At 33.2% G+C, this 16,164-nt stretch overlaps 1 protein-coding gene and 1 pseudogene across 1 annotated transcript; one reads left to right on the forward strand and one right to left on the reverse strand.

Moving 5' to 3' along the window:
• The first annotated feature begins 10,477 nt into the window (after positions 1-10,477).
• On the forward strand, positions 10,478-11,582 carry LOC139902400 (U-box domain-containing protein 17-like; annotated as a pseudogene).
• Positions 11,583-12,403: 821 nt separating this feature from the next.
• LOC139902402 (uncharacterized mitochondrial protein AtMg00810-like) lies at positions 12,404-14,244 on the reverse strand. Its single transcript, XM_071885032.1, has 3 exons — positions 13,719-14,244; positions 13,268-13,467; positions 12,404-12,667 (listed from the first exon to the last, which is right to left on the reverse strand). Exons 1-3 carry the CDS (start codon positions 14,242-14,244, stop codon positions 12,404-12,406), a joined length of 990 nt encoding a protein of 329 aa, XP_071741133.1.
• Positions 14,245-16,164: the final 1,920 nt, after the last annotated feature.

Below are 16,164 nucleotides of genomic sequence, written 5' to 3' on the forward strand. Positions count from 1 at the left end.
CGTTAACCTAAAGGTTTCAAAACAACATTTACATGTAACGACTAACGATGACTTAACGACTCAGTTAAAATGTATATACATGTAGTGTTTTAATATGTATTCATACACTTTTGAAAGACTTCAAGACACTTATCAAAATACTTCTACTTAACAAAAATGCTTACAATTACATCCTCGTTCAGTTTCATCAACAATTCTACTAGTATGCACCCGTATTCGTACTCGTACAATACACAGCTTTTAGATGTATGTACTATTGGTATATACACTCCAATGATCAGCTCTTAGCAGCCCATGTGAGTCACCTAAAACATGTGGGAACCATCATTTGGCAACTAGCATGAAATATCTCATAAAATTACAAAAATATTAGTAATCATTCATGACTTATATACATGTAAACAAAATTACACATCCTTTATATCTAATCCATATACCAATGACCAAAAACACCTACAAACACTTTCATTCTTTAATTTTCTTCATCTAATTGATCTCTCTCAAGTTCTATCTTCAAGTTCTAAGTGTTCTTCATAAATTCTATAAGTTCTAGTTTCATAAAATCAAGAATACTTCCAAGTTTGCTAGCTTACTTCCAATATTATAAAGTGATCATACAACCTCAAGAAATTTTTATTATTTACAGTAAGATATCTTTTTAATACAAGGTAATACTCATATTCAAACTTTGATTCAATTTCTATAACTATAACAATCTTATTTCGGAGTGAAAATCTTACTTGAACTTGTTTTCGTGTCATGATTCTGCTTCAAGAACTTTCAAGCCATCCAAGGATCCTTTGAAGCTAGATCTATTTTTCTCATTTCCAGTAGGTTTATCCACAAAACTTGAGGTAGTAATGATGTTCATAACATCATTCGATTCATATATATAAAACTACCTTATTCGAAGGTTTAAACTTGAAATCACTATACCATAGTTTAGTTAATTCTAAACTTGTTCGCAAACAAAAGTTAATCCTTCTAACTTGACTTTTAAAATCAACTAAACACATGTTCTAGATCTATATGATATGCTAACTTAATGATTTAAAACCTGGAAACACGAAAAACACCGTAAAACCGGACATACGCCGTCGTAGTAATACCGCGGGCTGTTTTGGGTTTGATAATTAAAAACTATGATAAACTTTGATTTAAAAGTTGTTCTTCTGGGAAAATGATTTTTCTTATGAACATGAAACTATATCCAAAAATTATGGTTAAACTCAAAGTGAAAGTATGTTTTTCAAAATGGTCATCAAGACGTCGTTCTTTCGACTGAAATGACTACCTCTTACAAAAACGACTTGTAACTTATATTTCTGACTATAAACCTATACATTTTCTGTTTAGATTCATAAAATAGAGTTCAATATGAAACCATAGCAATTTGATTCACTCAAAACGGATTTAAAACGAAGAAGTTATGGGTAAAACAAGATTGGATATATTTTGATTGTTGTAGCTACGGGAAATATTGTAACAATTCTATACAAATCATATCCTAGCTAACTTATATTGTATTATACATGTATTCTAATATATTATGTAATCTTGGGATACGATAGACACGTATGCAAATGTTTTGACATATCATATCGACCCATGTATATATATTATTTGGAACAACCATAGACACTCTATATGCAGTAATGTTTGAGTTAGCTATACAGGGTTGAGGTTGATTCCAAAAATATATATACTTTGAGTTGTGATCTAGCCTGAAACGTGTATACACTGGGTCGTGGATTGATTTAAGATAATATATATTAATTTATTTCTGTACATCTAACTATGGACAACTAGTTGTAGGTTACTAACGAGGACAGCTGACTTAATAAACTTAAAACATCAAAATGTATTAAAAATGTTGTAAATATATTTTGAACATACTTTGATATATATATGTATATATTTGTTATAGGTTCGTGAATCGACCAGTGGCCAAGTCTTACTCCCGACGAAGTAAAAATCTGTGAAAGTGAGTTATAGTCCCACTTTTAAAATCTAATATTTTGGGATGAGAATACATGCAGTTTTATAAATGTTTTACGAAATAGACACAAGTAAATGAAACTATATTATATGGGTGAATGATCGAAGCCGAATATGCCCCTTTTGCTTGGTAGCCTAAGAATTAGTAAACCGATCTACTAATTAACGCGAATCCTAAAGATAGATCTATTGGGCCTAACGAACCCCATCCAAAGTACCGAATGCTTTAGTACTTCGAATTCGTTGTTATCATGTCCGAAGGATTTCCCGGAATGATAGGGGATATTCTTATATGCATCTTGTTAATGTCAGTTACCAGGTGTTCACCATATGAATTATTTTTATCTCTATGTATGGGATGTATATTGAAATATGAAATCTTGTGGTCTATTATTATGATTTGATAATATATAGGTTAAACCTATAACTCACCAACATTTTTATTGACGTTTTAAGCATGTTTATTCTCAGGTGATTATTAAGAGCTTCCGCTATTGCATATTAAAATAAGGACAAGATTTGGAGTCCATGCTTGTATGATATTATATAAAAACTGCATTCAAGAAACTTATTTTTGATGTAATATATTCTTATTGTAAACCATTATGTAATGGTTGTGTGTAATCGGTATATTTTAGATTATCATTATTTGATAATCTACGTAATGCTTTTTAAACCTTTATAGATAAAATAAAGGTTATGGTTGTTTTAAAAATGAATGCAGTCTTTGAAAAATGTCTCATATAGAGGTCAAAACCTCGCGACGAAATCAATTAATATGGAACATTTATAATCAATATGAACAGGACATTTCAATTGTAATTACCACTCCTGATTGGCCCACTACTACCATAGCGCTTGCTAGACTCTGATCCTCTTCCCTGCATTCGATAGTAATCATCATCGATATCCATGTTTGAAGAGGTATTTTCGCAATTTTGCTTTATATCTTCTTGTACTCGCATATAATCATGCGTTTCTTTTATAGCTTATGCGAAAGTTTCTGGCACTCTTCTGCATAACCGCTGCCATAAAGATAGGTGTCTATCCGTATATATACAATGTATAAATCTGGACACCTTTTGGCTTTCTGGCAAGTCTTGTATTTTGGCCACCTACTTAGTGTACCTATCTATTACCTCTCCCAAGCTTTCTTTCGGTTTCTGCTTAATGTCGTGGCATTCGACATGTGTTCTTTTGCGGGCGCGTAAGTTATGAAAGTTTAACAAAAATCTTGAGCGCAAATCCGTGAAACCTGTAATGCTTTGGGCTGGTAAGTTATTGAACCATTCCCTTGCTACCTCTTGCAGTACTGTTGGTAGCATATGACATGCTACTGCATCACCCCAACTATATGTTCTTACGGTTCCTTCAAATTTTTGAAAAAAATCATCTGGATCTAACAATCCATCGTAACTTCCCAACGTTAAGGGTACCACTGGTGCTACTATAAAAGGATGATTTGCAATATGTGGTACAAAATTTTCAGTTGTAGGAGCAAGCTCAAGACTTTGCTTAGCTTTTTGTCCTTGCATTACCGCGAACCAGTTGTTTATGAATTCTTGAACTCTTGCCGATTCATTAAAAGCCGGTGCCAAATGCGGCGGTGCGACCTGCTGCAGCTGAGATATAAAACTATTTAGTTGGGTCGAGACGTATTGCGGCCTGCTATATTGGTTGCTTGCAATATTAGGGATAGGTTGTGAAGACGCATACGTCGTTGACCCTTGTTGCGGTGTCATCGTGATATATGAACCATCTTGATTTCTCAGGCCCATCTGCCCGATTCTTTCCTGAGCGCTTTCGGTTGTAACCCTTTCAATAGGAGTTTCAGGTTCAACCGAAGTGATGATAGGCATGGTGCCCACATAGGTAATTTTAACTTTAAAACCTGGTGGATTGGTCTCGCTTGGAGAACCGAAGCTCAGATTCTTTGGAGGCAAATCCTCAAACAGTTTGAAGCTATTTCCCGTTTCCAGTAAGCTTCCATCGAGGGAGTGCCACCAACTCTTAGATGATTCTTTCAGGACCGTTTCTAATGTAACTGGTCCTGTCTCAACATTCGATGTTGATGGAGCCTTTGATGTGCCTTTGACTGGTGCAGGTGGTGTCGATGGTGTATTCGTGACAGTCGTTGTAGGTATTTGAAACCCTGGAATTACTGGAGAATACGATCGCCCCTGATTTTTGGCACTCTTACTTCCTCCACCCATTCTTGCTGACAGTCTTGAAAATCGGAAAGTGACCGATTAATTAAACAAAAAAGTTTTACGGAAAGAAGATACGTATAATAAATCATACACAACATAAATTCCAATCTTATTTGTTTCGTATAACCGGTCCCATGGATGGCGCCAAATGATCAAGCATATTTTCGCGAGGTCAAGGTGAACCTACGCTTGAGTGCATAATTGGGTTTAAGGACTAACAACATTCGGACCTCCGACGCTTAGTCGTGGATAACCCACATTGGTATCGTTTTGATTCCGACAGGGTGGCCGATTTGAGAGTCCACCAACAACCCAACATACGGGATTGAGTGGCTCAAAGACATGAAGGTTTGACAGTTTGAGTCATACCTGAAAGTCTTTAAGATCGTATGAAGCTCTGTTCGTACGATGAAGATATTTATGCTGTTGTTACGTATGAGTAAACGAATATCTTTTTAGGGATTATGAGCTATGTATTTATAGGCTCACGAATTAGGGTTTCGATAGAACTCTTCACTAATTAAATGCAATCTTATCCTAACTAACTTTCGTTATTTAAGGAAAAGAATCCGAATTGATTATACCGTATATTCTTCTAGAATATACTGAACCCTTATGCAAGTATACGAAACTCGCATCAGATGGTATAGGCGCATAGAGTGCGGCTATAGCCGTACCATATACCATACGTGGCAGTTTGTGTGTGGTTCAGGGCTTGGGATGCGTAGTCCGCATAGTCTTGCGGATATGCGTATCATTTGGAAGTAACCAATCGGGGGGAAGCGGGGGGAGGCAAAAAAAAAATTTCGTTTTTTGAAAAAACTTTGTTCACGAACATTATAGAATGGATGAAAATATGAACATTTAAAAAAGACACTTCGTGATGAATGTTATTATTTTGGCGGGAAAACGATCGACAAAAATAACATTCAAGATAATATTGTTCGTGAAGAATGTTAACGTTTTTTTCTTCATGTTTTTGTGAAGTAAAATTTAGCCCGATTTAGAGTTTAGGGTTTAGGGTTTGGTGTTTTGGGTTTATTTCATAAACCCAAAACACCAAACCCAAAACCTAAAACCCTAAACCCTAAATCCTAAACTCTAAACCGTTCGTGTTAAAAACTCAATCTAAAACCTAAACCCTAAATTTCTAAACCCTAATATCTAAACCCTATAAACCCTAATATCTAAACCCTAATATCTAAAACCTCAACATACGCTCGAAAAACACGATAATTGTTATATATTACTTCTTCGAGCGTTTTCCCGCCAAAATAAAAACATTTATCACAAAGTGTCTTTATTAAATGTTCATATTTTCATCCAATCTATAATGTTCGTGAACAAAGTATTTCAAAAAACGAAAAAAAAAAATTTGCTTCCCCACGATTAGTTACCTCTCTCTTGATCCTACCACTATATATATATATATATATATATATATATATATATATATATATATATATATATATATATATATATATATATATATATATATATATATATATATATACACACATACATATACAAACAGAAAAAAATTAATAATTCATAAATACCAAATACTTACTTCGTCAATACAAACTTCTTTTTTATACGATCGCTTGCAATTGAATACATCCAAGTGAGCTCATAGTAACCACACTCTCAACTACCAAGTTGTTGATTGCACTGCATTACAAGTACAACGGCGTATTATATTGACACGTAACACGTATACATATTAGTTTAACATGTAAAACGTATACAATAACAATAACATGAACATATGAACATGAACATTAACATCAAATAATGAGATGTTTGGTATATAGTTGGGATGACTAACCTTAACTACTTTTCATTTCAAAGGACCTCAGGCCCTATTGAATATTAGATAATAAAAAAAAAAATTACAACAAATTAACTTGTCAAACATAATGTTAATTAAATAATTATTGAAATAAATAAATAATTTAACTAAACAAAACAGTCTTACTGATTTAATAATAATAATAATAATAATAATAATAATAATAATAAATAATAGTATTAATAATACAACATATTTTTACAATGTGTACTATTTTATGTAAATATTTTTACATCATGTAAACTATTTTCTCATTTCATCGACATAATCTTGTTTTGAACTACTTTAATAATTTGTCAATCTTACAATGACAACAAAAGGCCCCGAACGAATAGATTTTTTGGATCCGCTACTCTCTCTCTCTCTCTCTCTCTCTCTATATATATATATATATATATATATATATATATATATATATATATATATATATATATGAATTAGTTCATCTACATTGAAACTTAAAATACATAAAGTAGTAGGCCATTCATTTTGTTGACACATGTTCATATAAATTGATTGAGTAGTTATAGGAAATAAGGGCACTTTAGTCATATACTAAATCAATATAAACAAAAGAAAAATTAATTTTCATATATTATTTAACAAACAAAATGTCCGACTTCTCTGTATTTCAGTAACTTTCATCCTAATAGATAGGAGTTTCTGTATCAGCGTGGAAAAAATGGGAACCATTTTGGGTTAACTTCATTCTAATTGTTTACCATTTTTATTTTTTTTTTTTTTTTTTTTTGCCATTAATGTATCAAGTTTCCTTCAAGTATTAAGTAACCATTTTGGGTTAAATATTTGACCAAATGTGTATCAATTTTGCTAAATATCATGAATAAAATGTTATTGTGTATCAACTTTTAAATGTTTTTGTATCGTTTTTGTTAGTTCATCCATCAATTATATGTTCTTTTTGTTCTACATGTGCATCAAATAACGTTCTAGTGTATCGGTTTTTATGCGTTTTGTATCTAAAAATATTAAGCAAATGTTGAAGGTATCATGTGTATGATGAACAATAATGGAGATGATCGATGAACAATAATATTGATCTATGAAGCACAATTACGGCTTTCTCTTAACTGCTAATTATGAAATTATAATAATGTTTAACTTGGAATTCAACCGTAATCGAACCATCATTTCCACCTCGTCGTCATCTTGCACCGTCACGGACTGTTGACATGTTTTATGGTTAATGCATGGACATTTATTAATAAATTTTTAATGGTTAATGCATCAAGTTATGGACATTTATGTAACAAATTTTTTATGGTTAAAGCATGAAGTTATGGACATTTGTGTATCAAGTTTTTATGGTTATCAAATTTTAGACATCTGTGTATCAATCTTGTATGTTATGTATGGGAGTTGAGGGTGCATCATATTCATATTACCGAATATAAATGAAAAATTAACTATGAATGATGAATCAACCTATTACTAAAATGATCTATGTATCAGATGTTTAATATATTTGTTTTGCATGAGAAAATTTAATTGACCTGCTTACATAGTGAAGAGTACATTCAAATTTTAATCATTCGATCACCGATTTATAAGCAACGTTTTCAGATCGTGCAAAATATAAGGGGATCTAAAGACTATTATGCCCTTTGTTGTCATTTTCTCTACAATAAAATCAATCCATTTAAATTTTCAATCATACTTGATCTAACGGTTGTAGGATCTTCTTACCCTTTGTACTATAACATTCTATGTACAATAACTTAACCTCTATATATATATATATATAGGGGCAAGATCAATGGGGGAGTAACCAATCGGGGGAAGCAAAAAAAAAATTCGTTTTTTTTTAATTTTTTTCCGGCATCAAGATCACACAAAAATATGAACATTTAGAAGAGACACTTCGTGATGAATGTTATTATTTAGGCGGGAAAACGATCGACAAAAATAACATTCAAGATAATATTGTTCGTGAAGAATATGAACGTTTTTTTTTTTTTTCATGTTTTGTGAAGTAAAATTTAGCCCGATTTAGAGTTTAGGGTTTAGGGTTTAGGGTTTGGTGTTTTGGGTTTATACCCAAAACACCAAACCCTAAACCCTAAACCCTAAACCCTAAACTCTAAACCGTTCGTGTTAAAAACTCAATCTAAATCCTAAATCTAAACCCTAAACCCTAAATTTCTAAACCCTAATATCTAAACCCTAATATCTAAACTCCAATAGCTAAAACCTCAAAATACGCTCGAAAAACACGATAATTGTTATATATTACTTCTTCGAGCGTTTTCCCGCCAAAATAAAAACATTTATCACAAAGTGTCTCTACTAAATGTTCATATTTTCATCTCATCTATAATGTTCGTGAACAAAATTTTTTCAAAAAACGAAAAAAAAAAAAACAAGTTTTTGCTTCCCCCCGAATGGTTACTTCCCTCTTGATCCTACCACTATATATATGTGTGTATATATATATATATATATATATATATATATATATATATATATATATATATATATATATATATATATATATATATATATATATATATATATATATATATTCTATCATACACCAAGTACAATTAACTGTATTACCATATTTAGTAGACGCATACTGACCACAAAAAAGCTTTGCATATTACACACTACAGAGGATGATTAGTTGCTTGGCAACATATCCAAATTGACTCGTCTACAAAATATAATATATGTAAGTTTGAGTTGTACCATCCAATTCTTAATCAGATAACATAAATATTAAAATGAATTGGTTTTCAATCATGAAATATCCATATTCGAAATAAGAAGTTCATATAACATTGTCGGTCTTGATCAACGTTTGGTGAGATTGGCTTTTTAACTAATTTTTCATCATCGTTATTGTGCATTTGTAGGTATAGTCTAGAAGTAAATTGAGTATAATTCGATATTTTTGTACATACACCTTTAAATTTCTGGTCTCTTATATACTGTATTAAAACTAGAACTGCGACAAGAATTATTATGTAAGATTCTTGATGAATGTGTTATCAGAACCTGAGTTTTCATTGTTTCCGTGTTGTTCAATTTACCCCCATGCAACGACTATATATACTATATTCAGGGACGGATCTTTGGGGTGGCTGGGGTGGGCAGTGGCCCCTCCAAAAATTTGTTCTCTTAGTGTAAATTTTATTTTTTGGGATCTAATATATAAATATCTTATATAATAGCCCCTCCAAGATTTTAGAATTTTTCTTATATAAGTTTCTGAAATGATTTTGGCCCTTCCACTAAAATCGTTCATGATCCGTCCCTGACTATATTTACTCAAGTCTCTCGACGGCGAGAATGGGAAATTACCGGTAAGCATTCAGATGTTTCGCTAACCATATTCAACAATTTTATACGGTTAATTTCATAAGCTTCTTTAATTAAGAAAAAAGTAATTATATATATAAACTATTCAATTAAAATTACAGAGCTGAGTACATGATTAATATTGATACAGTATGTATGTATATTTATGAAGAAGCATGTACATAAATAGCACTACTACAAAAAAGGAGTTTTAAAACCGGTTTTTAAGGCTTTCGAAACCGGTTTTAAAACCGGTTTGTATCCATAGGGGTTTATAAAGTGTAGACCGGTTTTAAAACCGGTTCCGAACCTTGACTTTCGAAACCGGTTTTTTAATAAAAACAGGTTTCTATTCTGGACAATAGAAACCTGTTTTTATTAAAAACCGGTTTCTATTGTAATTTTTTTTTTTTTTTCATTTCATTAATAGTTCCCTGTACTATTTGATATTATCTTTTATTTTGTTTCATTCTCTTATTAAATGGTAAATACATGTGTTATGATTATTAAATGTTCATCACTTCATAAAAAGATCGATATAGTACTGTTGCGAATCAAAATGGATTAAATGTTTCTCTCTTTTGTGGAGTAATATTTATGTGTCAAACTCAACTTGCTAGTGGTACTGAATCAACATCGTCATCTGATTTATAATCCATTTTGCTTTTTTCATCGACGTTCACCTTCAAGATTTATAATCCATTTTGCTTTTTTTCATTGATTGGTCACCTTCAATATATAAAAACTCAGTGATATTTTAAAGACAAAATTCCCAAATTCGTCCCTGTGTTTGTTTCTTTTCTGTGTTTTAGTCCCTCCCAATGAATATCTGCAAAAACCATCCTTATTTCTATTTTTAAGTCCCAATTTAGTCCTTCTGTTAACATCCGTTTAAAATTGCCATTACTCTTTTCTTTCACATTTTGTTTCATCTCTAATAAGTCTTCACGTGGATTCTCACTATCATCAAATAAAATCCCCAATTTCCATCATCAAAATCCTTAATTTTTCTTTATATATAACTCAAATTCACCAAAATCCCATCTATAAAAACCATTTCTTTTTAACCATTTCTTTTTAAATTTCACCCAAAAAAATGGCATCGGTTGCCATATTTTCATCTTTACGTCAGAGCAGATCACCGTCGTTAGATTATTAGAAACCTTAACAACAATTTCATCGGAACTCATCGTATCATTCTCTCACAAAACAATGCCGTTTCAAAAAAGAATTCTAGATCTTTACTCCGGAAAGTTGAATTATTTGTTGTGTTGTTGGATTCCATTCAAGATTCTGGTGACTGGTGTACAAACTTACACTCAACGGTTGTATTATGCTTTAAGGAGTTGTACCTTCTGCTTTACAGGTCTAAAATACTACTTGATTATCGTTATCAGTCTAGTAAGTTATGGCTTTTGCTTCAAAACCCTTTAATTTCAGGTCATTTTCATGATCTTAGTCAAGAAATTACAACACTTTTAGATGTCTTCCCAATTGATATTTTGAATCATTTAATTAGTAGTGATGTTTTAGAACAGATATATTTGTTACAAATAAAGTGTTTATAGATAAACATGACGAGGTGTTAAGGTTGAAGTTATTTTAATTATTGAATCAATTTGGGGATAGGAAATATTCCAACTTTTGATGAATTTTATGAAATATTTGTAAAAAGGTTGGGGGTATCTGATGCTATGGTTTGTAGAATTGAAATCGAGTATTTGGAAGAACAAATAGTGAATCATGATAGTGATCTTGAACCATCAAGTTCAATACTTGGTGGGTTTATAGCTATAATTAGGTACTGTAGATACTTGTTATTTGGATTCCTTGAAGATGAAGTTGAAACCTTAAAAGGAAACAGTAATAATAGTATAGTAATAAAAGATTTAAAAGAGGGAAGAAAATAGGTGGGTTGATCTTACGTTTATAACGATTCCTAAAGATTTTTGTTGCTCGATTGCGTTAGATTTGATGACTGGTCCTGTGATTATATCTATCGGTCAAACTTTTGATCTTAGTTCGATCTCGAGATGGATTGAAGAAGGTCATTGTAATTGCCCAAAAACTGGGAAGTTCTTGTGCATAGGAAACTTGTACGGGCTTTAAGGAATTTAATAATGCAATGGTGTATGGCCCACAAGATCCCTTATAGTCAACCGGAGAATGCTGATATAGCAAGTGAAATGTCACGTGACTAGCAAGTACTAACGGCAACTATAAACGGATGTTAACAGAAGGACCAAATTGAGACTTAAAAATGGAAATAAGGATGGTTTTTGCAGATATTCATTGGGAGGGACTAAAAAACAGAAATGGAACAAACACAGGGACGAAATTGAGAATTTTGTCTATTTTAAAACTTATTCACTGTATTTTTTATTAACATGAGAAATCAAAAGATTAGAAGATGAAATATTTGTTATTGCCTCGATCACTTCTCAAATAAAACACAAAATAATTAAAAGGTGTACCTTAACAAAGAAGCAAATGAGGAGAGTAAAAGCAGAGAAGTAATGGTGAAGATGAAGGGTGAATTCAGTTTTTGATTTTGGGTATAAGTAATAGATCTAAATGTGTTTTTAACTTTTTCATTTCCCGCTCAAAAGTAAAATGCATCGAGACCGGTTTCTATAAAAAAGAGATTTCTATAGTAACATAATAGAAACCGGTTGTATGTAAAAAGGGGTTTCTAAACTTGAAAACCGGTTTTTTTGAAAAACCGGTTCCAAAAGTCCACAATAGAGACCGGTTTTTTTGGAAAACCGGTTCCTTATTTCCGTTCGCTTTAAAACCGGTCTCCTTTATGTTTATAAACCTGTTTTTTTGTGGTCCGCTAAAAAGGAGTTCCTATTGGGTGTTTGTATTCTAATATTTGTAGTAGTGTAGGGAACTTATTCAGATCGTGACACGATCTCATAACTTATTTAACACGTACAACACACTGAAATGAAAACTTAGTAAGAAAGAAAGACAATGATATTTTGATGCATGCATGTTTCTCCATGCAAGTAACGTACACTCAAGAGCGCGCCTTGCTAAGACAAGATGGTGGAGAAAGGTACACTCCCAAATTGTCAAGGTAACCTCCATAATTTCCATAAAATCCGACAAAGTTACCCAAACTCATAGGAAGTGAGAACGCAGTTCCTCCGGATTTGGAGACATATGGACCATAGTCCTTTTTGCTGCCATGAAAAGTCAATGGCGTTATAACCATATAGCCATTATAAACTCCAACGGTTCCGCTAATCCCAGTAATGTATTCACCTTCCGCAAAGGTAACCTGTGTTATATACTCATTTTGTCTCAATTTAACAAATCTGGGTACTTTTTTTTTTATTAATTTTAATTTTAAATAACTTTTTATATATGTTATATAATACATGATGAAATGAAATTTATATGCATAAATTAAGTTTTATACGGGGTATAACTTTAATCAACTATTATATAATAACCTAAAATAATTTCTTTACCGACAAAGTTATGGAAAATAGTCAATTCATGATTATATATTAACTTGAGATCGAGAGAGTATGTATTATAGGGTGGGTAGCTATCTAGAGTGATCAGACCTTTTCATCTGTACCACCACCAGATTGAGCTCCAAATTTTGGTGAAACATGTCGGACTCTATCAGCATCTTATAAATGAAGGTGAGGGCGTATATACACTTATCGGTACTATTGACGCTAATCTCAGTTGAAAGAGTTTGAGACTCAATGAATCATTCTCATTCTATCAATCCATATTTATATACAAAGACATGTCTTGGTGACCAAGACTCTAACTAACCATATATAGCAAAATACAATTCTAAACACTATATAATTCTAATAATAACCAAATATCTATATATGGAATATATCGATGCCTAATACACCCCCGCAGTTTCAGCGGGAGGAGGTCGGATGCTAAGACTGTCTCGAAAATCATCAAAAATTAGTCTTGGTAATCCCTTGGTGAAAATGTCAGCAATCTGAAATCGGGAAGGAACATGAAGAAGTCGAACTTCGCCACGAGCTACTTTTTCACGTACAAAGTGAATATCCATCTCAATATGCTTCGTTCTTTGATGTTGAACTGGATTACCCAACAAGAAGACAGCAGAAACATTATCACAAAACACAACAATACATTTTGGTAATGGACAATGTAACTCAAGTAGTAGATTATGTATCCAACAAGTATCGGAAACGACATTGGCAACTCCACGATATTCCGCTTCGGCACTCGACCGGGACAATGTCGGTTGTCTTTTAGAAGACCAGGAAATAAGTTTATCACCAAGATACACACAAAACCCAGAAGTAGAACGCCTAATGTCGGGTCACCTGTCCAATCGGCATCAGTATAAGCAACCAGACGTGTATTAGACGACTTATATAAGTGCAAGCCGTAATGTAAAATGCCCTGAAAATATCGTAAGATGCGACGCAACGCATGTAAATGAGCAACACGTGGGTCATGCATATGAAGACAAACCTGTTGAACCGCATAAGAAATATCAGGGCGAGTAAAAGTGAGATATTGTAACGCCCCAGCAAAACTACGATACTTTGTAGTATCATCAACAGGAGGGCCAGTAGATCCACTAAGTTTTGCATTAGTGTCAACATGTGTGCGAACTGGATTGCATTGAGACATCCCTGCACGTTCTATAATATCTTTCGCATACGTGGACTGCTGTAAGAAGAGTCGGTTCGGAAAACATTTAACTGCGATGCCCAAAAAATAACTCAAAGGCCCTAGATCTTTCATCGCAAACTCACGGGCTAACAAAGTAATAATCGATTTTCGAAGTGTTTCACTAGAAGCAGTGAGGATAATGTCGTCCACATATAAAAGAACATAAGCCATGTTCGAACCATTATGATATATAAAAAATGAATTATCTCACCTACTATGCACGAATCCAATCGTAGAAACAAAATCTGCAAATCGTTGATGCCACGCCCGTGGGGCTTGCTTAAGACCATATAACGACTTCTGAATGAGACATACATGATCAGGATATTTTGTATCACGAAATTCGAGGGGCTGGTGCATATAAATTGTCTCTCGAAAGGTGCCATGAAAAAAAGCATGTTTGACGTCGAGCTGATGAATTGGCCAAGATTTTGTTAAAGCAAGAGTGAGAACCGTGCAAATAGTAGCATGTTTAACCACGGGGCTAAACGTCTCATAACAATCAACTCCAACCTGTTGTGACCTGCCATCACCAACTAAACGAGCCTTATATCGCTCAAAAGTACCGTCAGCCTTATGTTTATGCTTAAAAACCCACATAGAACGAATAATATGCATATCACTAGTTCGTAGAACTAAAACCCATGTCTTATTAGCAATTAAAGCATTATACTCATCGGTCATAGCTAGTTTCCAATTATGGTCAAGTAACGCATCTTTAGGATTACGCGGTATAGGAGAAAGGTCGGTAGATGTAGAAAGATTAAAAGGAATCTTGTGCTTAAAAATACCCGACATGCTACGAGTGTGAATTTGTCGAAGCGGAGAAGTGTGAGACGAAGGAGGTGGGCTCGGCGGGCTATCTGTGGGGGGGGGGGGGGGGTGTCGGTCCAGTTGGTAAAGTAGGTGAAGCAATAGGAGAAGACTGGGCCAAGGATGGTGGAGATGGGCCAGGTGAGGGAGTGGGAGATGTGGGCTCAGTTTGGTGTTGGGCCAAAGGAGTAGATGGAGTGGAAATAATATTAGTGGGCTGCAGTGATGGTGCAACAGTACTGGGCCGCAGGAATAGATGCGGGTCATCAGTAAAGGGAGAATAAGACGCTGGTGAAGATTTATTAATTTTGGCGAACGGAAATTGTGTTTCATCAAAAACAACATGGCGTGCAATTATTATTTTGTTGGTTGTGAGATTATAGCATGTATAATCTCGGTGGTTAGAAGGATAACCAAGGAAGACGCAAGGAGTGGAACGAGAATGACATTTATTTATAGTAGCGGAAGGTAGCAAAGGATAACATAAACATCTGAAAACACGAAGATGTTCATAAGCGGGGAAACGTTTGTACAGAATTTGTGTTGGGGTAGAATTGTGAAGAAGTTTACTAGGAATAATGGTTAATAGATAGGTTTCCATTTGTAATGCATGGTGCCAAAAATTATGTGGGACAGAAGAGTGAGCAAGAAGTGTGCGCACGATATTATTAATTGCATGAATTTTGCGTTCCGCTTTACCATTTTGAGAAGAAGTATATGGACATGAAAAGCGAAAAGTCATACAATTAGTGGCACAAAAGGAATGAAAGGAGTTATTATTGTACTCTTTTCCATTATCGTACTGAAAAGATTTAATGGGCATATTAAATTGCGTTTCTATATATTTGGAGAAAGCAAGAAAAGTATAGAAAACTTGTGATTTATTTGAGAGTAGGAAAGTCCATAGAAAGTTAGAGAAGTCGTCAAGAAAAAGGACATAAAATCGGTGTCCGACTGAACTTAAAATTGGGGAAGTGGAAACATCACTATGAATGATGTCAAAAGGTAAAGAAGTAGAATTAGTAGAATCAAGAAATCTATACTTCTATCTATATCTATACTATATATAATAAAAAAAACATAATAGAGTCATTAGAAAATAAATAAATCAATCTTAGCCATCCATTAGTGAAATTAGATTAAATAGTGACCATTAGATTTGACATATCATCTTAATTCTTAATGAAGTCATTATCATTATATTATACTATACTCTATACTAAATCACGTAAAAAATAAATCAACCCAACTACAGTATAACAGTAAAGTGTACAGTAC

This window comes from Rutidosis leptorrhynchoides, chromosome 3, assembly GCF_046630445.1.
Source record: "Rutidosis leptorrhynchoides isolate AG116_Rl617_1_P2 chromosome 3, CSIRO_AGI_Rlap_v1, whole genome shotgun sequence".
Classification (NCBI taxonomy): domain Eukaryota; kingdom Viridiplantae; phylum Streptophyta; class Magnoliopsida; order Asterales; family Asteraceae; genus Rutidosis; species Rutidosis leptorrhynchoides.

Coding starts and splice junctions, on each gene's coding strand:
- LOC139902402 (XM_071885032.1), bottom strand. CDS start 14,244: ATGGCTTATGTTCTTTTATATGTGGACGACATTATCCTCACTGCTTCT. Junction 13,468..13,718: donor TACTGATGCCGATTGGACAG/GTGACCCGACAT, acceptor TGGGTAATCCAG/TTCAACATCAAAGAACGAAG. Junction 12,668..13,267: donor CTCCCGCTGAAACTGCGGGG/GTGTATTAGGCA, acceptor TATATAACACAG/GTTACCTTTGCGGAAGGTGA.